At 32.3% G+C, this 25,401-nt stretch overlaps 1 protein-coding gene across 1 annotated transcript in view; it reads right to left on the bottom strand.

The window, feature by feature from the left end:
* The window catches only part of LOC145283271 (tubulin alpha-2/alpha-4 chain-like), a 68,288-nt gene that overhangs the window by 20,629 nt on the left and 22,258 nt on the right, over positions 1-25,401 (bottom strand). Inside the window, exons 2-3 of the mRNA XM_080132270.1 lie at positions 13,015-13,163; positions 9,770-9,922 (exon numbers count right to left, since the gene is read on the bottom strand). Coding sequence (XP_079988396.1) covers positions 9,770-9,922; positions 13,015-13,163 — 302 coding nt within the window. The remainder of the gene's footprint in view (positions 1-9,769; positions 9,923-13,014; positions 13,164-25,401) is intronic.

Raw genomic sequence — 25,401 nt, 5'->3', positions numbered from 1 at the left:
TTCTATTTTAATCTTATTCTATTTTAATCTTATTCTATCTTAATCTTATTCTATCTTAATCTTATTCTTAATCTTATTCTATCTTAATCTTATTCTATTTTAATCTTATTCTATTTTAATCTTATTCTATCTTAATCTTATTCTATTTTAATCTTATTCTATTTTAATATTATTCTATTTTAATATTATTCTATTTTAATCTTATTCTATTTTAATCTTATTCTATCTTAATCTTATTCTATTTTAATCTTATTCTATTTTAATATTATTCTATTTTAATCTTATTCTATTTTAATCTTATTCTATTTTAATCTTATTCTATTTTAATCTTATTCTATCTTAATCTTATTCTATTTTAATATTATTCTATTTTAATCTTATTCTATCTTAATCTTATTCTTAATGTTATTCTATCTTAATCTTATTCTATTTTAATCTTATTCTATCTTGATCTTATTCTATTTTAATATTATTCTATTTTAATCTTATTCTGTTTTAATCTTATTCTATCTTAATCTTATTCTATTTTAATCTTATTCTATTTTAATCTTATTCTATCTTAATATTATTCTATTTTAATATTATTCTATTTTAATCTTATTCTATTTTAATCTTATTCTATCTTAATCTTATTCTTAATCTTATTCTATCTTAATCTTATTCTATCTTAATCTTATTCTTAATCTTATTCTTAATCTTATTCTATCTTAATCTTATTCTATTTTAATCTTATTCTATTTAAATCTTATTCTATTTTAATCTTATTCTATTTTACTCTTATTCTTAATCTTATTCTATTTTAATCTTATTCTATTTTAATCTTATTCTATCTTAATCTTATTCTTAATCTTATTCTATTTTAATCTTATTCTATTTTAATCCTATTCTATCTCAATCTTATTCTATCTTAATCTTATTCTATTGTAATCGTATTCTATTTTAATCTTATTCTATTTTAATCTTATTCTTAATCTTGTTCTATCTTAATCTTATTCTATTTTAATATTATTCTATTTTAATCTTATTCTATCTTAATCTTATTCTATTTTAATCTTATTCTATCTTAATCTTATTCTATCTTAATCTTATTCTATTTTAATCTTATTCTATTTTAATCTTATTCTATTTTAATCTTATTCTATTTAAATCTTATTCTATTTTAATCTTATTCTATTTTACTCTTATTCTTAATCTTATTCTATTTTAATCTTATTCTATTTAAATCTTATTCTGTTTTAATCTTATTCTATCTTAATCTTGTTCTATATTAATCTTATTCTATTTTAATCTTATTCTATCTTAATCTTATTCTATTTTAATCTTATTCTATCTTAATCTTATTCTATCTTAATCTTATTCTATTTTAATCTTATTCTATTTTAATCTTATTCTATTTTAATCTTATTCTATCTTAATCTTATTCTATCTTAATCTTATTCTATTTTAATCTTATTCTATGTTACTCTTATTCTATTTTAATCTTATTCTATCTTAATCTTATTCTATGTTACTCTTATTCTATTTTAATCTTATTCTATCTTAATCTTATTCTATTTTAATCTTATTCTATCTTAATCTTATTCTATCTTAATCTTATTCTATTTTAATCTTATTCTATTTTAATCTTATTCTATCTTAATCTTATTCTATTTTAATCTTATTCTATCTTAATCTTATTCTATCTTAATCTTATTCTATTTTAATCTTATTCTATGTTACTCTTATTCTATTTTAATCTTATTCTATCTTAATCTTATTCTATGTTACTCTTATTCTATTTTAATCTTATTCTATCTTAATCTTATTCTATCTTAATCTTATTCTATCTTAATCTTATTCCATCTTAATCTTAGTCTATCTTAATCTTATTCTTTTTTAAACATTAGCCAGATAATGTTTTGACATACTCAAATGGATGTACTAATACTAACGCAGCGAGAAAGACGGAAGTATCCTATGCGGCGCATGCGCACACATACACTTAATCTTAAAAAAGGAAACTTTTAATAAAGCTGAATCCACATTTTTTTTTTAAACTACAATATATTTTTTATTAAAACAGTTTTTCAAAACAATTTGTCAAAGAGAGCCAAACATGCTTGAAACACGTGTTATCGAAATTTAAAACACCAAAACTTAAAAAATATTGAATAACAGACAAAATTTTAAAGAATTATATATATATATATATATATATATATATATATATATATATATATATATATATATATATATATATATATATATCCTTTTAATATGTGTTTTAAATAAATAATATAAGTGCCTCTATACACATAAAAGCTGAGTTTTTCTCACACTGACATTGATGTTAAAACGCTACTTTTCTATTTAAAAATTATTAAAACGAACTTTTTAATATATTCAGTCATGAATATGCGAGAGACTTGATAAAATAAACTAATTTGCATATTCCTTTAAAAAAATTGGACATTTTATGAATTATTTAATTTCTTATAGTTTTTATAGTTTTTATGGGATAATTGGTTTCATTTAACTATTACACATCGATCTATTTATGCATAATTTCTACAGTGTGTATAATTGTTTAGCGTTTAGGATGAAACGGTTCTAGAACACGTACACACACACACACACACACACACACACACACACACACACACACACACACACGCACACACACACACACACACATATAATTTTCAGAATGTGAGAAATTATATATAATTATTTCCATAGCCCAAAGAACGCCGCAGCCCACAAGAACCCCGCCAACCAACAAACCGGAAGTCTAAGACTCGAGTTTTGCCCTCATTTGGGCTCTTGTGGGCTGTGGCGTTCTTTGGGCTGTGGAAATGATTATATATATATATATATATATATATATATATATATATATATATATATATATATATATATATATATAATTGAAAACAATGATTCTTTTATACCTACAGACATTAATGTTTTAAGCTTACGTAATCATCAGTGTATGATGACATTTCCTGTCAGTTGGGAGATTGAAACCCAATCATGAAGTGACTTTGCCTATGTGTCTGCAAAACTGTTTTTACTAAATTTCTCAATTTTTGATCTACAGACTCGAAACTTGATATATGAAGGTCTTGGACCCGTGAAATAAAATTCGATTTCGTTTTAGCTGGTCAAAATACCTGCTAAGGGGTCAAAATTAAAAAAAAAATGAACTTGGCAAACGTACCGTTACTCCAGCGCATGCGCAAATATACATTAATAATTAATGTCGCTGAATTTTTAACGTTTTCCTATTTATCTGTCTAGCTCCAACGGTAACGACTAAGGCGGAAGCGTTAAACGTTTTACTTTCGATTCTAGTCGATGGCACCCAAGTTATCTCTTTTTTTTTTTACTTTTAATTTGTTACTATATATATATTGGGCACAATATAATAATTAATAGATGCTATATATAATAATAATTAATTAATAGAGGCTATATATAATAATAATAATAATAATTAATTAGAGGCTATATAATAAAAATACGAAATCTACATGAATTAAAATATTCATAAGCGTATTTTTACGACCGGGCAACACCGGGGGCACTATTCTATATTGGCTACAATATAATAAGAATAAAATATTAACTCTATAATAATAAATACGAAATCTGCATGAAATCAAATATCATATTTGAGCGTATTTTACGACCGGGCAACGCCAAATAGTCTCCTAGTATAATATGAAAGCGATATTGTTTGTCTGTCTGAGAAACGGTCTATACCAAGCTACTCTGCCAATTTTTTGGTTTACAGAATACAAACTCGATATATAAGGTATTTAGACCTGTCAAACAAATTCGATTCGTTTTTAACTACAATTCGATTCGTTTTTAGCTACAATAATATCTAGGGTGAAAATTGGAAAATAGAAACTAAATCGATTTAATGTGTATCCCTTAAAATACATTTATATATTTAAGTGCATAAATTGTTAAATTTCTGATATCCATGTGCCTTTAGGTATTATTCTAGCGAATAATGTTGGAGAGCTATATGTTTTGGTTTCAGTTCTAGCTGATGACACCCGAGTCATATATATTTTATTAACTTTTGAAATAACTAACATATATTGGGTAGATTATAATAATCAATAGAGAATCGGTTCTATAATAATACATACGAAATCTGCAAAAATAAAAATATATTCAAGCATATTTTAGGGCAGGACTACGTTGGGCAGCACGCTAATATATATATATATATATATATATATATATATATATATATATATATATATATATATATATATATACGAGCAAACAGTTAATAAAACATGTTAAAAAACACTCTGAAATGAGTTAAAAACATATTTAATCTGAAAAGGAAACACTAGATAAATGGATAGTCCTTAATCCGCGGAGTTTCGAAGAAATACTTTCCTTCTCATCAGAGGGTAGGAATTAGCAAAATGCGGGATCGGATTTTGCATGCAAAAGTATTTGATGAAACAACGAGTAAGTCAAAGATCTTACTTGAAAAAAAAAGTTAATATACAGGAAGCCAACGTTGTCCGGAATTGAATGAGGATGAACGAATATTCCGCATTCTTAATACTTTATTTTCATCGAAGTCGGGTAAATGGCGCATTTTTTAGTCAAATAAATTGATTGGTTGCATATGTGTACAGAAGCCATTACAACTGGCTGCTATCTTCACAGTCGTTAGCTGACTCCCCTCGTCTGTTCAATCGACTTCCTAAACTAAACTTGCTCTCTACCACTGACTAAATTGCCTACGTGTATATATGAAACTATTTCTTTGATGCTACGTCTTTACTGCAACGTAGCATAAAAACGAGTCAAATCATTTTATGTTTGTCAGATAATCCATTTGTTATTATTGTTAGTTGAAATTTCTATTTGTTTTATGTTAAAATTTCAAAGTTAGCATTTTCGATATATATTTTAACTGACATGACATGTAGACTTCGACAATCATAATAATAATCCTTGATTATGTTCCGGCGTTTTCCAGGAACATACAATATAACATGCGCGTGCGTCCGTGCGTGTGTGCGTTCGTGTGTCTGTGTATGTATGAAAAAGGAAAACTGAATTATCTTTATACAAAGACTTTTTCGAGATGATCCTATCTATCTATCTATCTATCTATCTATCTATCTATCTATCCCCCCCCCCTCTCTCTCTCTCGTTCCATTAATAAAGAATCTGCCCGGGACTTGAAAGTCTGCCTTTTAGTATACCCTTGTACGTGCAACCCGATACGTACGTGGCGGCGAATGCGCGTGCTTCTTAATTGTACCGGAAGTCTTCAAGTGACGCTTTAGATCTCCATTTTTAGGCCAACTGGCGTTTACGTTTACAATTCAATTAATCTAATCTCAGATGTGCTTTTTTATGACAGAAGACTAATAGGTAAGCAAACAATTCAATTATTTGCAGAATAATCTTCTTTTCCAAAATACCAACAATGGAATCGTTCATATATCACAATTCTTGTTGCGAACCAAGCATATTTGATAGAATTAAATTTCAACCAAGATTCAGTCATGCATGTCCAAAAGTTTTTGTTTTATAATATGTGGTGAGACTTTGGTGATGGTCTGGTCAATATGGAATGTGATCTTGAAATGGATTCATACTCACCGGACTATAACCACTCAATTCTTTTTTATCTGTGAACTTTTCTCAAAGATAATGTCTTTAAAACAATCACATTTGAAACGAAGAATCAGGAAGGTGTTTGAGAGTTGTTTTAGTGAGTTCTCCTCGCGGAGTAAGAAACAAGGTCAAATGTTAGTTTGATAAAAGCGTTTTTTTGGTGTGCTATAATTGAATGGCAATAAAACACTGCCCAATATTCGTGACTGAAAATGTGTGTGGGTTTCCGCACTTGAGGATTTGTCTTAATATTTCAGTTGTTTTTATCAGTGCATTTGTTTCAGTGTTACTATTATTATTTTTATCTATATATTAATATGATAGCGTGTGTTATTTTGTGTGTCACACTTATATCTTTTTTCTTCCGAGTGACTGTTCTTTAATTGTTATGACTTTCCATTGCTTGTAATAAATAATTTTACCAAGAATACTTCATAATTTTTATTTTCGGTTTCAATTATAGCTGATAGCACTCAAGTCATCTAATTTTTTTTTATAAATACTTTACTAAGAATTCTTCATAACTTTTGGTTTCTGTTTCGATTATAGCTAAAGGAACTCAAGTTATATATATATATATATATATATATATATATATATATTGTTTTTTTTTCTTCATAAGTTTTAGTTTCGGTTTCGATTCAAGCTGACGCACCCAGGTCACATGGCCATATTTTTATTTTTTTTATTTTTGAAATCACAACTTTATAATACAAAAGAATAGATAGAAAATTGACTCTAAAATAATATATACGAAATCTGCATAAATTAAAATATCATATGTAAGCGTATTTTACGACTATACTACGTCGGGTGTCCTTGCTAGCTTACATAAATACTTTTGCAGTTTTAACAAAAGAACTACAATAATATCTAGGGGTCTCCATTTACGCTGAACATCTAAAGAATGCCAACATCAATATGTTACTTATGAAAGAATCCGCTATGGAGTTTCCACAAGTCCCGCTAGTCATTATTATTATCATTATTATTTACTATCTAATGCTATGTAATAGGGACCTAACGTCAGTTGTGATTAAGTATGCTAATGTGAATTTGTATAAGGGTCACACTGAGTGCAAATCTACAAAACAGAATCATTATCAAGAATGGCTGACATGTTAGGCCAAAACCAAACGATAAAGGCAAAACAATGAGTTAAGATGACGAATGTCGTCATATTAGTGGAGCAGAGAGAAAACAAATACTTTCAAATCCGTCCATCTGAGATATTGTACGATAAACCCGCCAATAATGGAAGTCCGTTTGGGGAACACGTACGTAACACATCACCGATAATGATGTAAGAAACGTGCGAAATGTTATCTCGATGTTTCTATTCGTGTGTGACTCATTTCAATGAATAAGTTAACTCATTAATTAGCTAGAAGAATCTTAATCCTTTCTTTTTCTTTCTCTCTATATCTTTCACTCGTGTCGATTACTTCCAAAATAAAACCTTTAAGAAAACTCAACGAACGTCTCCTTTTTTTAAGTGTCTGCATAAAATAACTTATTATACAGATAAAACTACGGCGATGAAGAGAAGTGACGACAGCAGTCAAGGCGATAAAAGACGCAAACATAAAGAACTCTTTTTGTTAATGAAAATATTAACTGGGAGTCTTGCACACAATTAAATATTGATGATTGCTTATTATCGATAACAAATGATGTTCCCTATGATCTGAATGACGAATATTTCTGCAGATTTATAGCACTCTCTTCATTTAAAAAAAATAACTATGAAAAATCATTTTGCATCTTCCCAACGGCCGTTTATCATTAATTTCTAGTTGGCGCCGTCGTTGGCCTTCCATAAAGTTTGAGTAGCAATAAGGATCCTCTTTTATTTTGGAAGAGAGAGAGAGAGAGAGAGAGAGAGAGAGAGAGAGAGATTATAGTATTGTCCGTATCTTTTCCGGTGAATGTCTGGGTGGTACCCGTTGATCTTAGCCTTTTCATGCTCCTTAATAATTAATTACCACTTTTGCGTAGTACCAGTCGGGGCAAATACAACCCATATATGTGTGTGTTTTCTTTAAGTTTGGGGCGAGGCAATGTCAGATTATTGGGTTGCTAACGGTTTCAGTTCTCTATGAATACTGTTGATATTAACTTTTATATTTTACTTGCAGGAAGACCAGACGTTACCCGGGATTGAATGATGATCAATGAATGTTTCACATTCCCATATTTTTTTTTATCGAAATCGATAAAATCGTCCATTTTTCAATCAAATCAATCGATTATCTGCTCTAGTTGGGGACCCATCGCAGTGCATTGTAAGGAAGTTCACATTCCTCTCCACACTGATTTAGTTCACAATACATTGTAGTCTACATTGCACTGTAGAGATCCTACTGTTGATTTTATAAAAGAAATATTTTGCTTGAATTAAAGTTTAAAATGCAAAAGTCCATTATCGTATTTTAATTGTGCTCTAAACAGAAACATTAATTTCGTACACACCCCTATCATATGAAAGAAGCTGCTGTTGATTTTTTATGTCTGACTTTACTGCTTATACGGTGATAACGGCTTGAATTTAAGTTTAAAATGAAAAGGTCAAGTATCATGGTGTAATTGTTCTCTAAACAGAAACATTCATTTCGAACGCGCCCCTGTCATATGAAATAAACCACTTTCGGCTTGTGTGGTAATAAAATTTCTCAAGTGATGTTAGGCTGTGTAAGGTGTTAACTTTGTTCAAAATCGCCTGCTTCTTTCTTTCATCGGATTATTTCAATTATCGATATTATTATTATTATTATGATCATTATTATTATTATTATTATTATTATTATTATTATTAGCATGGGTGAACGGCGTTGCCCGGGTGTTTGTAGGTGTGTGTTGAGCAAAAAAAAAGTGGTAGTAGGAAGGCAAGCTCGAACCCGTATCGTGAAGGGGGAAAAGAACGGGGAAAACGTGACGTCTTTGCTGTTACGATTACCGTTAAACCGGAAGTGACGAAGGTTTTAATTAAGGCTAGACAATCGAAAAGGGGGATGACTTTCGAAAATATCGGCGAAAAAAGCGACCCCCCTGTAGAAAAGTGCCCAGTTGAGGGTGAAGAAATTAACGTTTTTAGCCATATTTTAGCGGTATTTGTCGTCTGAAGGGTCGAACTTTAAAACGATACTGATCTTGTAAGAATCCGTCGCCTCTGTCGAAAGTTTTAGGCAGACATGCAAACATACATACATACATTTATATATTGGTAACTAAAAATTTTCCACCCAAACCTATTAAAAGGCTTGCCCTATCTCTGAATACCCTTTATGTAATATTTCAAATGTTTAGACCAGAAATTCTCTGAGTAATTTGATAGAGACCGAAGCGGTCAAATTATTTTAAAATTCGACCCCTATCATGACCCCTTAACATTTATTCTTTTGGGCTCAAATCAAGTTATTAAATTATATCCATATTCAAGGAACCTATATCTAAAATTTCAAAGGTTTAAATCCAAAATTGGCGGAGGAGTTTGGTAGAGTTCTCAAAAGTCGAATCCTTGAACTTTGACCCATTACCAGCCAAATTTCTGGCTGAAAAAGGATTAAAAAGATTTTCCCAAATCTCAGTACCCTGTGTATGAAATTTTGAGTCTGTATACTGAAAATTGATAGAGTTATTGCGTAGGGAAATGTACACAGACAGACACACAGACACACATACAGACACACACACAAACAGACACTTTCACAGAGATATAGATAGCTTATTATTATTATAGGTAGTAGTATTAGTAGTAGTAGTATTAGTATTAGTAGTAGTAGTAGTAGTAGTAGCAGCATAATTTTGACCATCCTATGATACTCTTAGCCGCATAAGTATGCACACTGAAAAATTTGCTAATAATATTGGATATAAGAAAGTAGACCATGAGTTTACTTTCATCAGCCTCGCAACTCTCACTTCCCTTGTTTTGTCTTTTAGTCCTCACATGCCACAGACGCTGTTTCTGGGTCAGAAAATATGTATTTTACACTCATCGTTAGATATTTTTTTGATCTTGATGTGGTATACATCAAATGACTTCATGCATTTTCTTGAGCGATTTCCATAGTAAAAAAAATGAACGTATCCTGGGTTAACGTTGCATGATAAATGTTTTACTCACCTGTGGAGCTGGGTAGACAGCGAATTCAAGTTTTGATTTTTTGCCGTAGTCGGTCGAAAGTCTTTCCATGAGAAGAGATGAAAATCCACTTCCGGTTCCGCCACCAAAACTATGGAAGACCAAAAACCCTTGAAGTCCGGAACACTGGTCAGACTAGAAAAACGCACGGAGCAAAACAATAAATATTAGAATAAGAAAAAATTTAAAAAATTTAAAAAATAAGATAAGAAAAATGAATAAAAATCAAAGTGTGTGATGAATAAAGTAATATACCCTCCCTTTTTTATATTTTAAGAAACAATGTATAAACCCTATCAATGTGCTTGCACAAGGAGTATCCCTGATGGCTTCAGTTCGACTGGAAAAAATGTGATCAACACTAAAAGAAGCTCCTCTCGTTTTTTTTTATGCCTAACTTTATACGGTGATAATGGTTTGAATTTAAGTTTAAAATGAAAAAACAATTATCGTGGGTCAATTGTGCTTTAAACAGAAACATTCATTTCGAACGCGCCCCTGTCATATAAAATAAACCACCTTTGGCTTGTGTGGTAATAAAAATTCTCAAGTGATGTTAGACTATGTTTTGGTCAAAATCGCCAGTTTCTTTCTTTCGTCGGATTATTTCAATTATTGATACTTATTGAAAAGATTATCATAGAAGGCCTATCTAAGAACACTGCTAGGCACATGAAGTACCTCCGTGTGAATTTTTATAAAAAACGTTCCCAGCCATTTTCGAGTTCATTTGGAACTCGAACTCTCTCTCTCTCTCTCTCTCTCTCTCTCTCTCTCTCTTTCATACACTCATACACGGCTACACGCGCAAAGTTTCCTTTATATAATAGTCATATTAACGAGTTTTATTCGTCCTGAAACGGGTTATGGTTATGATTAGAAGACAAGTATTCTTCTAGTATTTATAAGAGTGGAGTAAATAATGAAAAGCCAACAATTTACCCACTATCCAACAACCTTGAAGTTGTTTGCATGGCAACTGAGAAGGCCAACTGTCTTGCCTGACGTTTTGCAACTCTACTTTGGACCCAGCTAACCACTCCTTCCTAGATTTTCCTTTGCGGACAGAAAGCACACTCGATGATATAAAAATCACCCCCTTCCCAAATCCGTAATATCATAAAAACGTAGACATCTCCAAGGCATGTGGGCCTGATCTCATTCCAACCAGACTGTTAAAAAAATTCTCCGCTGAGGTTTCCCCAGTTCTCTCAAAACACTTCGATAAATGCCTTACCGAATCTTGCCTTCTCGGCTGCTGGAAAATTGCTTTTGTGGTAGCAGTCAACAAGAATTCTAACGAAAGAGTTAACCCACTAAACTATCGCCCCATTAGTACCCTCCCTCTCTGAGCCAAAATTTTCGAGTCCTTAATCAAGCAAGCACTAGTTAACAACGTAGATGCTAAACTTCTTCCCAAGCAAAAGTATGTATTTAAACAAGCCCATTCGACTGCAGATATCCTAACTGTAAACTCTGAACGTATATACCATGCACTACATAAGACGGAGGGGGCTAGGGTAGTAGCCTTAAATATATCTAAGGCTTTTGACGGGGTATGGCACGATCGTTTTTTCATGAAATTGAAATCATATGGTATCACTGGATGAATATTAAACAAAATTAAATGTTTCTTAAATAAAAGAAAGGTTGTTCTCGATGGTTGCACGTCCAAACAATATGACAGAAGTATGGGTATTTCTCAGGGATTGATCCTTGGATCTTTATTATTCCTCATTTGCATAAATGACCTCCCTGATAAAATTCTCCGAGATAGGTATATTTGTTGATGGCACTAAGCTTAATAACATGCACGAGGGCAAAAGAAATGAACACACACGTAAGAAAATGATTGAAAACCTAGTGTATAGTTGAATGGAGACAGAAATGGATTGTAACATTCAATGCTGCTAAGACTAAGCTTCTTTCCTTTAAAAATTACAAGACAACAACCATTAATTGCCATGGCTAATGATACACTACCTGAATGCTCTTCGTCCAAACTACTCGGCTTAAAATTCACAGGCAACATGAATTGGAACAAATAGATTGCCCGGCGTTTCCTGGTCGTAAAATACACTTAAGTATGATATTTTAATTTATGCAGATTGCATATTCGTTATTATAGAGCTAATACTCTATTAGTTATTATATTGTACCAAATATATAAAAGTAATTTCAAAATTAAAAAAATATATTACTTGGATATTATCAGCCAGAATCGAAACCAAAAACACGTAACCCTCTAGTGTTATACAATATAATCTGAGATAAATTTATATACATATGAAAACTTTAGCAGTTAACACAGTTAAACATATAAACGTATTTTTACGCATGCGCAGAAGATACACGTTTAGTTCCAATTGTTTAATTTAGACCCTCTTGCAGCTATTTTTCCCGCTAAAACGCAAATCGAATTGTTTCTACGAACCCGAGTCCCCTGTATATCAAATTTCAAGTCTGTAGACCAAAAGTTTACAGCACTCACGCATACAAGGTCATATATTTAGTGAATAAGCAAACGTGTTAATTTATAAAGGTTGCGGCTATGGAAGAACGTTATAAAAATCTGTTTAGACATTGTTGTTGTTTTCGTTATATATTATGAGATGAGGAATGATTTCCATTAAAACACAACTTACTATTATGCAGCTAAAATTGAGGAAATGCATGCCTAAGAAGTGCTAACGTTATGTGAAAGACATCGAAGCAAAACAAAATCGATATCGAATTTGAACTGATGTCATGTCTATTTAACAAAGAAACTGGAAATGATTTCTCATTTATTAATATTTATTAATAATAAAATAAATTAATAATAGTTATTAATAATAAAATAAATTAATAATATTTATTAATCATAAAATAAATTAATAATAATATATATATAATTAATTAATATAATATATATATGTAATAATAATATAAATAAATAATATTTAGTAATAATAATATAAATGTATAATCCAGCTCGTACCACGGTAGCAGTTTCACTTAGGATATTGTCAACCTTCACGTGTTCTCTCGCGTAAGTACCTGATGCCTTTCTAAAAAGAATTCTAACTAGAAAAATATCAGGGAAACCAATGTCAACAATAGAATCTTCGGATTCATACAATGATGATGATGAACGGAAAAAACCCCTACTTTTAATGTCTTGTTCTTCCATTGCCGCGATCTCTATAAATAGTATAAATACAATAGGTGAAACTCGCTAGACTCACCAATTTCCTGATGGAGTTGAGAACCTGTTCAATAATCTCCCTGCCGACGGTGTAATGTCCACGGGCGTAATTATTGGCAGCATCCTCCTTTCCACTGATGAGTTGTTCCGGGTGGAAAAGTTGACTGTATTTGCCAGTGCGCACTTCGTCTGAAATGAACAGGAACATGTTTTGTGTTATCAGTTCTCAACTTTTTATTAAGTGCCATTTAATACCAGTTTTTGTAGATAGGAATTTCAAGTTAAATTCAGTTTATACGGCATCGTTTGTTTATTCAATTGTTAGATCAGATAACAACCCCACTCTTCATGTTAACAATCTCACGTCATGTTCGATTGTACAGAACAGATAACAATCCCACTCTTCCTGTTAACAATCTCACGTCATGTTCGCTTGTACAGAACAGATAACAATCCCACTCTTCCTGTTAACAATCTCACGTCATGTTTGATTGTACAGAACAGATAACAACTCCATTCCTCCTATTAACAACCTCACGTCATGTTCGATTGTACAGAACAGTTTAGCAATCCCACTCTTCCTGTTAGCAATATCACGTCATGTTCGCTTGTACAGAACAGATAACAATCCCACTCTCCATGTTAACAATCTCACGTCATGTTTGATTGTACAGAACAGATAACAACTCCATTCCTCCTATTAACAACCTCACGTCATGTTCGCTTGTACAGAACAGATAACAATCTCACTCTCCATGTTAACAACCTCAGGTCATGTTCGATTGTACAGAACAGATAACAATCCCAACTCTTCCTGTTAACAATCTCACGTCATGTTCGCTTGTACAGAACAGATAACAATCCCACTCTTCCTGTTAACAATCTCACGTCATGTTCGCTTGTACAGAACAGATAACAACCCAATTCTTTCTGTTAACAACCTCAGGTCATGTTCGATTGTACAGAACAGATAACAATCCCACTCTCCATGTTAAGAATTGATTTCTAAATAAAAACGTTAGAAAAAAATGCACAAGTACCGATTATTTGCGAAAAAAAAATGCAATTTAATCGGCAAATATCAAATAATTTATACGATGGTTAATTTGCCCTGTAACCGCTTTGAAAATCAGACGAAACTTATCGGTGCATTTTTAATTGGAATTTTACAGTATCTTTTGTTTATTACATTGTTAGGTGATATATAAAATTTCAAATGCTTATGCCAGAAATTGTCTGAGTAATTTGGTAGAGACCGAAGCGGTCAATTAACATTTATTCTTTTTGCTCAAATCAAGTTAAGTTATGTCCATGTCCAAGGAACCTATATCTAAAATTTCAAGTGTTTAGACTCAAATTAGCGGAGGAGTTTGGTAGAGTTCTCAAAGGTCAAATCGTTGAACTTTGACCCCTTAATAGCCGAATTTCTGGCCGAAAACGGATTACAAAGATTTTGTCAAATCTCAAGACCCTGTATATCAAATTGCGAGTCTGTAGACTTACAATTGACAGAGTTATTGCGTAGGAAAATCTCCGCAGACAGACACTTTCACACACACACACACACACACACACACACACACACACACACACACACATATATATATATGTTATCAAAGAATAAATTTTTGACAAAGAAAAACTTATCAAGATTAGAAAAGCTCGACACTACTAAGAACCAAAAGCAATATTAAATGAAACATAAGGAATAAAAGTTATATATAAGTTTATGTTATCAGCGGAACAATAAAGGAGAAATTTAAGAAAAAAAGATCTCTTTAGGCCATGGCATTTCGAAGCTAAATGCTTCTCACCAGAAAAGGGGAAGGGCTAGAATCACACACAATACAAATAAAAAAAAAACTGGTTCAATGGCATTTAGAAATTAAATGAGAATGAAGGAAAAGGATAATATGGTAAATAGTAATTAAAACTGGTACAACATATAAGGGTGAATTGGAATGTAGGTAATAATAAAAAATGTATATAGGACACTATGAAATAACTGGAATCATTAAAGAAAGCTAATAATAAGAGAAAAATAGGGACAGTACAAGAGAAATGGAGAAAGAAGGGGAGGTGATGGAAAGAGCAAATAGGAGATACGGAAATCTAATATATAAACGACTAAATGTCTGTCTATCTGTCTCCATATTTTCAAACTCTATCTCCACCGAAACTAAAAGTCAGAAGCGGCGCTAGGAGCCTCAAATGATTGGATTTTTTACGGACCGTTCTCTATGGGTCTTTAATCGGTTGAAATAGTTTTTAAGGGGTCAAAAAATAAAATAGTTATACATTTTGTACATTAATCTTAGTTTATTTTTAATTTTTAACTTTTAATCAGTTCATGTCCATATCATATTGGTACAGTGGTAACGTCAACAAATTTGAATGTTTCGGTTTTGCTTTTGGTTTCGATTCTGGCTAATGGCACGCAAATACTTTTTTGTTTTTACTTTGAAATCACGACTCCATAATAATATATAGGAAATCTGGATAAATTAAAATATCATATTTAAGCGTATTTTACGCCCGGGCAAAGCTGCCCCCCCTCCGCTACTAAATGCTATATATGTATAGCCTCTTGATTTCAAAGAAAATATATGCACAGAAGCGTTGTATTTGTGGGACAGTTAATATTTCGTTTCCTAAATGAAATAAATGCTTCCTTTCAATTTGTGTATTCTAACCTATTTCTAGTCGCAACAAAAAGTTTCAACTCGATAGTGAAAAACAAACAGATACTCTGGGACTTAATGGATAAAGAAAAAAAGTAGACGTCGTTAGCACGTCTTTGGGTGAGTTGGTATCACGCAGAAGTAAAGCTATCACACTTGAAAATCTGAAGGCTGCGGTTGGTCGGTCTATGGGAGCCTCTTTAACTAAACGTTGCAACATTGCAGACGGATTTCATTAAAAAAAAAAAAAGAAACTGCTGTGCATTGCTGTGGTTGCATCTGAAAATGTCCGCATTTGTCGAATTATTTTATTTATTTATTTTATTTTTTTCGAAATGATTACCACCGGCGGAATCAAAGACAGGAAGTTTAAAAAATATATATATAAAAAAAAATGATTAAAAAAAAAAAAAAAAAAACTTAACTAAACAGTCATTTTTTGTGCAGCACCATTTTCTTATCTGTAAGTCAAAATAATATTGTTCTGTCCGTCTGTCAGAACGAGATAGACATATAGATAAATAGGATATATATATATACATACATATATATATATATATATATATATATATATATATATGTATATAATTATTTTTTACTATAATAATCAAATACTTAAATATATATATATATATATATATATATATATTATATATAATGTATGTATGTATATATATATATATATATATATATATATATATATATATATATATATAATGTAAATATAAGGGTTGTGTCGATTGGTTTCCTAGATGCCAATCTAATGAAACTCGCGTGATTATTAAAGATGCAGGACAGAGCTGGTATATATCTACTTATTATATAAACATTATTGGGTACATATGTGCATACATGTTTCAGTGGAATTCCAATTTAAGGAAATCGATATTTTTTGGTCTGATGAATTATCTTTAAATTCGGATTCTACTGAAACATGTATGCACATGTGTAACCAATAATGTTTGTATATTAAACATAGTACACACACAGATTATATATATATATATATATATATATATATATATATATATATATATATATATATGTGTGTGTGTGTGTGTGCGCTTCTGTGTTTGTGTGTGTGCATGTGTGTTTGTGTGTGTGTATGTGTTTGAGGAACGGTCTCTACCAAAATCTTCTGTCAGTTTTAAGCTTTAACTGGTAAAAATAGCTGCTAAAAATTATAACTTGGTAGGCGTAAATCGACCACGTATGTGTAAATATACATTTTTGCGTTAAATTCGGTTAAATTTTAATGTGTTCTTACTCATCGTCCGATATCTTAAACAATAACAACTAATAATAATTGTCTGTATTTTTGAGATAAGGTGTTTTAATTTATTGAGATTGTCGGACTTGTTATATTCACAACGTTTCGGCCGTTTTGCCCTCCGGCTTTCATCAGGTGTTTTGTATCGAACTGGGGAACCGTTTGTTAGGAGTCTCGAACCCAACCCTTTATTATTATTATTACGGGTAGGCTCTGGGACATAGTTGCTGATTCTCGGTTTTGAATGATACTTTTTCACTGCCTTCGTTCAGGATTGAACTCAGCACCTTTGGGTAACTATAAACTTTGATACAACGTCTAGGACCACTCGACCATATGCCACTAGGACAATTCTTCGTTGGTTTTTGTTAATGTTAAACCTATGTTGTTATTCAAGGTTTTCTCTATCACAGGTGTCCAAATTGCATTCAGCTTTACGTTTGGTTTGCTCAGTAGGTTGTTATGTCCGAGCATGTGAGCTGTTTCTTTAAGTTTTCTCAATTTCCAGTGGGTCTCTCTTTTTATTATTTTTACTTCATCCCATAGGTGCCCCCTCTCCATCTAGACATGGTTGGCTATACCCGATTTTTCCGTCTCCCCTTTAGTTACCGCTTTTCGGTGTTCTTCCACCCTTACTTTAAAGGGGCGGCATGTTTCACCCTTGTAAACCTTTCTGCACCTGCATGGGATGGAGTATATGCAGTTCTTGGTCATGTTCTTCATGTGGGACTTCACTCGTACCAGGTGTCGTCTGAATGTTGACTCGCTCTTGAATACCGTCCTGATGTTGTAGGGGGCACATATTCTCTGAATCTTTTCGGAGATAACTTGTATGTATGGTAGGCAGACTTTGGTGGTTTTTGGGTTTCATTCTCCTCTCTTATACTATTAACACGTCTGGTGGATAGTATGCTATCGGGGTAGTTGTTACGACGGAAGGTATTCTTCAACCTGACCATTTCCTGGTGGTATGTAATGGTGTCGCTACATATTGCCTCTGCTCGATGTTGTAGGCAGCGTGCGATTCCATGTTTGATACTGTATGGGTGATGGGAGTCAAAGTTAAGGTATTGTCCGGTGAAGGTAGGCTTGCGATATACGGATGTCTTAAACCCATGCTCTGTGCGTGATATGAGTATATCAAGGAAGGCCAGTTGATTATCTTTTTCTTTCTCCATTGTGAACTATATCGATGGTCTTATTGAGTTCACATGGTCTAGGAGAGACTGGATGTCTTCCTGATGGGGCCAGAGTATGAAGGTGTCATCAACGTATCTTAACCACATGGTTGGCTTTAAGGGAGCCGAACCTAAGGCCATATCTCGAAGTATTCCATGTATATGTTCGCCATCACTGGTGATAATGGCGAACCCATAGCTAGCCCCTCCTCTTGTCGATATAGGTCAGTACCCATTCTGAAGTACGTTGTTTCTATGCAGAATTTCAGCATTTCCAGTAAGTTTGGCAATGGTACATATGTGCGCTCTTCTATGGAGAGGTCTGCAGCTAGTTTGTCTTGAATTACTGCTAGTGCCTCACTAGTTGGGACTTTAATGAACAGGCTAACCACATCTAGGCTTACCATTTGGTTTGTACTGATGGGTGCTCCCTTGATCAGTTCCGTGAAGTGGGCAGAATTCTTTACATGTGTTGCTGACTTGCCTGCTAATGGGTGTATTATATCCACAAGGTACCTACTCAGTGGGTGGCATGCTGAGCCTCGGCAGCTCACCATGGGTCTGAGTGGAATACCGTCTTTGTGTATCTTGGGGGACCGTACATATGTGGTAACTTACTGTAATGCTGGACCAGCTGTTTATATCTCATCGGAGCGATGTGTTCCTTGTTTTTGGTAAGGATTTGTAACAGCTTTCTTTCGGTTTTCAAAGTTGGGTACTTCTTTATTTTACCGTAGCTACCATCTGCAATTAGGCCTGCCATTTTTTCAGAGTACTCCGACATGTCCATCACCACAGTAGCATTGTCTTTGTCTGCTGGCAGAGTTATTATACTGCTGTCACTCTGTAGGGTTCTTATAGCCAGCCTATCTTCCCGAGAGATGTTTGATTTAGGAGGCTTGGCTTTCTCGAGTACTTGTCTCACTTTCCATCTTATTTCATCACCTTGGGTTGATGGGATTCTCAAGGCTATATCTTCCATGCGTGTTATGATATCTAAGAATGGAACGCGTTTGGTTGTTGTTGCGAAGTTGAGACCTATATTTAGTACTGCTTCCTCTGAGTGACTCAGTTGGCGGCTGCTGAGGTTGATAACCGCTTTCACAGGTGAGCGGTGTTTGATGTTACATTCCTCTGGTCTTTGAGCTTTGTGAGCTTCTTGATTTGGCATCCTTTGACCTTCTCTTCTTGTCTGTACGATTTATCCAGATCTGATTGGATTCTCACCCTGTTTTCCTCTTGAGTCACCTTGACAAGGAACGATGTTAAGGTGTCGGAGATTTCGTTCCTTAGTTTTTGTTTATTCCAGCTGGTGTGTTGGATCATTTCTCGAACGAGGGCATGCCTTGCCCTTTCCGCGACTGTAAATGCTTTCCTGGAATCCACTGTTGTTTGTAATGTCAACCCTGCTGGTATGAGTTTTAAGTCTCTACAACTGTACAGGAAGATTAGATGGTTAGCGAGTCTTGCTAGCTTCACATGACGTGACTATAACAACCAAGATGAGGAAGGCAGTCCGACAATCTCAATAAATGAAAACACCTCATCTCAAAAATACAGACAATTAGTATCCAATCGGTACGGACTCGACATTAGGATTGAATGGGGACGCCTGGAAAAGCGTCATGTGAAACTAGCAAGACTCGCTAACCATCTCTCTCTCTCTCGCTCTCTCTCTCTTTCTCTCTCTCTCTCTCTCTCTCTCTCTCTCTCTCTCTCTCTATATATATATATATATATATATATATATATATATATTTATTAGTGATGGGACGATTCTAACATTGTACTCGATTCCGATCCAATTACCGATTCTGTTCTAAATTTCTGATTCCGATTCGTTTCCCGATTCCGATTCCGATTCTTTTAATATTTATAAATATTCATTTAGAGGTTTTTTATTTATTTTCTTTTTTCTTTTTATAAATGTTCAAATTATTATATAACCCCCCCCCCGGAGTAATTTCCGGGTATATTTTTTCTCAAATGTTTTCCTTGCCAATTGAAAGACAACAAAGGGTTTATTTTGATTTTAAACAAAGCCAAATTGTATCAGTTCGTCGTTAATGTACAACATACTGCTTAAAAGTTTTCACAAGCAGTTGAAAATAGTCGACAATTGGAAGATAAAATGAGAAAACGACATAAGAACAAAATATTAACAACGGCCCCCTCCCATTGTTACGAACGAATTTCTAAATAATTATGTTATTATTAAGAAAACCATTTTTAACACGAAGTGAGCGCTGGGCTTCGTTAATTAATATGTGCCTTCCTTCTATGAATATTTACATTTTGTTTTGATTATATAAATTTGGTGGGTTATTAAATGGATTTGTTTGCTGTAAAATACACACACACACACACACACACACACACACACACAAAAAGCAAAAACGTGATGCAAATAACAATAACAACTAGCGGGACCTGTGGAAATTCCACAGACGACTCATTCCTATGTAATATATTGATGTTGGTATTCATGGCGTAAATAGAGATGCTCTTATATTATTGTAACTCTTGTTAAAACTGCAAAGGTATTTATCTGAGCTAGTAAGGACGCCCGGCGTAGCCAGGTCGCAAAATACGCTTAAATATATTTTAATTCTTGCAGATTTCGTTTATAGAGTTAATGTTCTATCGATTTTTATATATTATGAAGTTGCGATTTCACACACACACACACACACACACACACACACACACACACACACACACACACACACACACACATATATATACATATATACATAATATACATATATAATACATATATATATATATACATATATATATATACATGTATATACATATATATATTTATATACATATATACATATATATATATTTATATACATATATACAAATATTTATATATATATATATATATATATATATATATATATATAGTAATTTATAAAATATATATGGCGATTAAGCTACACTGAATATTCTGCGTTTCATCCACTATAGGATTCGTCAGGCTTATGCGCGAATTCTGTGGTTGCTTCTTGTTTTTATATATGTTGAGGATTTCTAGTTAGCCAATCAGCTTTCTAGTATCCGCCGCGCCCCTTCCTATCAGCCAGTGGATGAAACGCCGAATATTCAGTGTAGCTTAATCGCCATATATATTTTATAAATTACTAACTAGCTCTACCTACGTATTGAGCACTTTTGAAGTAAATACTTAAAGTTTACACATAAATCTATACTTTCGTATATTAAATTTATGTGAGTAAATGAAGTAATATATATATATATATATATATATATATATATATATATATATATATATATATATATCCATATAACTTAGGTTAAACAGCTTTAGTTCCTTCTGCTATAACCGAAACTAAAATTTATGAAGAATTTTTGGTAAAATTATTTATAAAAAATAGATGACTTAAGTGCCATCAGCTTTAATTTAAACCGAAACAAAAACTTATGCAGAATTCTTGGTAAAATTGTTCATTATAAGGAATCGGAATCCATGCCGATTAAACAACGGGCACTCGGATAAATAACGCACACGCTATCGTATTAATGTATAGTATTATTAAAAGGAATTTAGGAAAGTTCGTCCCCGGAAAACTTGTACCCGGAAAGCTCCTTTTTTTGCTAGGAAGGAAAACTGGTCCCTTATTGAATAAATATCGATTGAAAACACATTTTATGACCGTTCTTGAGAGATATATTGTTTTTAAAAAGAGACTATACTAGGTACCGCCAAAACTGGGGGGGGGGCAGGTCAGTATTTTTTGACGGACCGTCTTTTTAAAAATCTACCAAAAATCAGGTAATTATCCGATCAATACGAAATTTTCAGCGATTATTAAGAGAAGAATGAACTTTATAATAGTGTACTTATTTTTTATAAACGATATTTATATATATATATATATTTGCTTACGAAACCCCCCTTGTTTTGAAGTGGGAACAAATATGCTTAAAATAATCATCTGAAACTGAACATAACATATTGTGTTGCTGTAAGGGACAGAATTATAGATTAAAAAAAAATTGTTTGCATACCTTATTTTGACGTCTGAATATCAGAACTTCGATTGTGTTTAATTATCCCGCTTTTGAGTTTTGAAGTGTGAATATGTTAAGTAAAATAATTAATTTAAGTTAAGCAAAACAAAATTTTTTTTATTTTAATATTTATACGAAAAAAGCCATTTTAAAATCTTTGATAAATAAATTAACAATTTTTTTAGCGAGCCGAATAATGCATGACCATTATTAAACAGGGCATGCTTTGAAGAATCGATACAAAAAAAAAATTCGATAAATATTGTGCCCTTTGTGTTAAAAATAGCATCATTTTTTTCGATCCCGTTTGCCGCCTTTCGACTACGGTGGACCAAACGCGCTGAAATAATTTTTTTTATTCTGCTTTAAATTGCCCCCCTCCCCATTTTGGGGAGCCTGGCCCCCACACACATACACATTAAAAACCAAACTCATACAAATGGTCACCCATCTGGTACTGGCCAGCCTCAGCTTAATAATACATTGAAATTTTCGTCACTGAAAAATAAGTTTTTTTGGCCTGTTTGGTCTTCCATAGTTTGCTTCTTATCAAACGCAAACGTAAACAGTGTCGATCTAGATTCTAGATCGACGCGAAATAACTGGTTACCTATATGAATAAGTGGAATTATTTGAAATCTAGGTACTTATATTATAATATTTTTGCATATTCTCTTAGAAAATCATCCTAAATCTTAGTTAGACAATAAATAAATAAATAAATAAATTATTTCAAAACCCTTTTTTTTTTTTTAAATATTTATGCACGTTTTTTGTGCAAGACAAAAAATGTCAATTGTTAACTTTTTTGGGAAAATTTAACATTTAAAATGTAATTAAAAATAGTAGAAAAAGATTTACATTATTCTGTTTTCTATATGATAAAATTCAGGGTTTTATCTTTCTGGAAAAGAAAAGTTACTCAGAAATAATGGATTTTAATAAATGTAATTTCGTTTTAAAAAACAACAACAACTTGATTTTGCGGTCATTTTTGGCGGTGCCTAGACTATACCCTCCCATAATATTAAAAAAATATTTTTACTTACTTACTATTGTTTTTTAAAAAATAAAATCGATTTTTAAGTGTCCGTTTCCTACCTAATTGGCATAGTTGTTAGTGTTTTCACTTATTTTAAAGCGTTTATTCTGTTAAAAAGCGAGACTACAGACCGTATAATATTTAAAAAAATATTTATACTTATTTACTGTTGGTTTGGGTAATTGTTTTTTTGGCACGCCAGCACGCCAAAAGTATGTCACGCACCAAATTTAATTGCGTCATAAAAACAACTTTATACAGAAAAAGCTTCTTATCTAGCGAATAAACAAAATTATATATGAACGAGTTTTCCGGGCATCATATTTTCACTTGTGCCAAAATCAAACAAAATGTAAGGAAACATGAAATATTTTAAGGATGTGGTGACAAAGCTAGCGCCAGGAAAAAAAAATTCCAAGCATGTTAAATCTTTAATATTAAAGTGTGAAGTCTCTAATAGACACCATATGGCCATTTATCAAATAGGTGCGAAAAGCTTTTTAAAATCTGTGATATGTAATAGGCAAGTGAACTCTAAAATATTTACTTTGCTTACAATAAAAACTAATAAAAATACATTAAATTAGGTTAGGAGAGTCTAAATCTGTGAATGGAGTTTCAAATATACTTGGAATAACAATTGCCTCAGCCGCCATGGTTTTCCTGTGCCAACAGAGGTGCCATAAAACTTTAATTATTTCAAAAGAAGCCAATGACAAACACTCCAATGTACAGCTTGTGTCAACGAACTTTACTCCCACCCGCAGAGCATTTAAAATTTTAATAATCATATGAACTCCCTCGGATGAGGGCACATAGACATTTTAGTCAATAGATGCAAAAGGATTACAAAGGCAAAAGGCAAGTTATCTCTTAATAAATGACCAATGAATAAAATAAATTAAACTCTGCTAATCAATGTTAAATCTGTAAATGAGATTTATAACTCATTCTGTGGCCCTTCTCAGTCTTATCTTGTAAAGGAACAACTTCTAAAAAAAAAAAAAAAAAAATCTGTGCTTTATTTAAAATTTTTTAAAGAATCGGTTTAGAATCGGAAATTAGACTATAATTTTTCCGGTTTCGATACCCTAAAAAGTACTAATTTTTCCAATTCCCGAATCCGATTAATCGCCACAATATATATATATATATATATATATATATATATATATATATATATATATATATATATGTGTGTGTGTGTGTGTGTGTGTGTGTGTGTGTACTAGCCAGGATGCCAGGATTCGCCAGGTCGTAAAATACGCTTAAATACTGAATTAATGAAGATTTCGTATTTATTATTACAAAGCCAATTCTTCATTGGATATTTTATTGTATCGGGTAGTTATTTCATCAGCTAGAACCGAAAGCAACTCATTTAGCTCTCCACCCACGTGTGTCCTACCGATGTAGCTATCAAGAGATAGGCAAGAAAGATTTAATAATAAACGACTTGGAAAAATATTTGGGCATTTGGGCGTGAACGGAAAGAAATAAAAATATGTCGAAACACACGTTTCAACTAAGTTGATAAATTCTAAGACTAAATTGAAATGAACATTTTGTATTTCGACTTCTGTATGGGTATTTCATCTATTCAAACAAAGATTTTACTCGTTATAAACCATCCTTGGTGCATGATAACTATTTCTTATAAATTTCAGTGTTATGTGACCAGCAGAGGTCACTAGTTACTGGTAACTAGCTGACCGAAATATGCTTATGACTATGTAGTAACATCGATAGTAGCGACTCTCTATGTATATATATACATACATATACATATATCTATACACACACATACACACACACGCACACGCGCACACACACACACACATATATATATATATATATAGAGAGAGAGAGAGAGAGAGAGAGAAAGAAAGAAAGAAAGAAAGAAAGAGAGAACGCGATAAATAGATAGATAGATAGATAGATAGAAACGAGGCAGTTACTAGACAATATCTTGACTTATAGAAGACACTTCATCACCGCCAGTTTAGCACTAATTACAATGGCGCGTCTTCTGCGATATTCCTGGGTGGAGTTCTGTTTGTTTACTGCTAAAACAAACGAAGCAAAAATTTAATTAAACAAAAACAAACTATGATTTATCGTTTCTTTTTATCACAATGCCCCAAGTTAAGGCACGCTTAAACTACTAAGCAAACATCCTGCAAAAGGGAAAGGTTCATTGCCCGTTGTACAACGT

Source organism: Euprymna scolopes, chromosome 1 (assembly GCF_053919585.1).
Source record: "Euprymna scolopes isolate OS-2025 chromosome 1, ASM5391958v1, whole genome shotgun sequence".
Classification (NCBI taxonomy): domain Eukaryota; kingdom Metazoa; phylum Mollusca; class Cephalopoda; order Sepiida; family Sepiolidae; genus Euprymna; species Euprymna scolopes.
The sequence above is the reverse complement of the archived record's forward strand: the minus strand, read 5'-3'. Positions and strand labels throughout refer to the sequence as shown.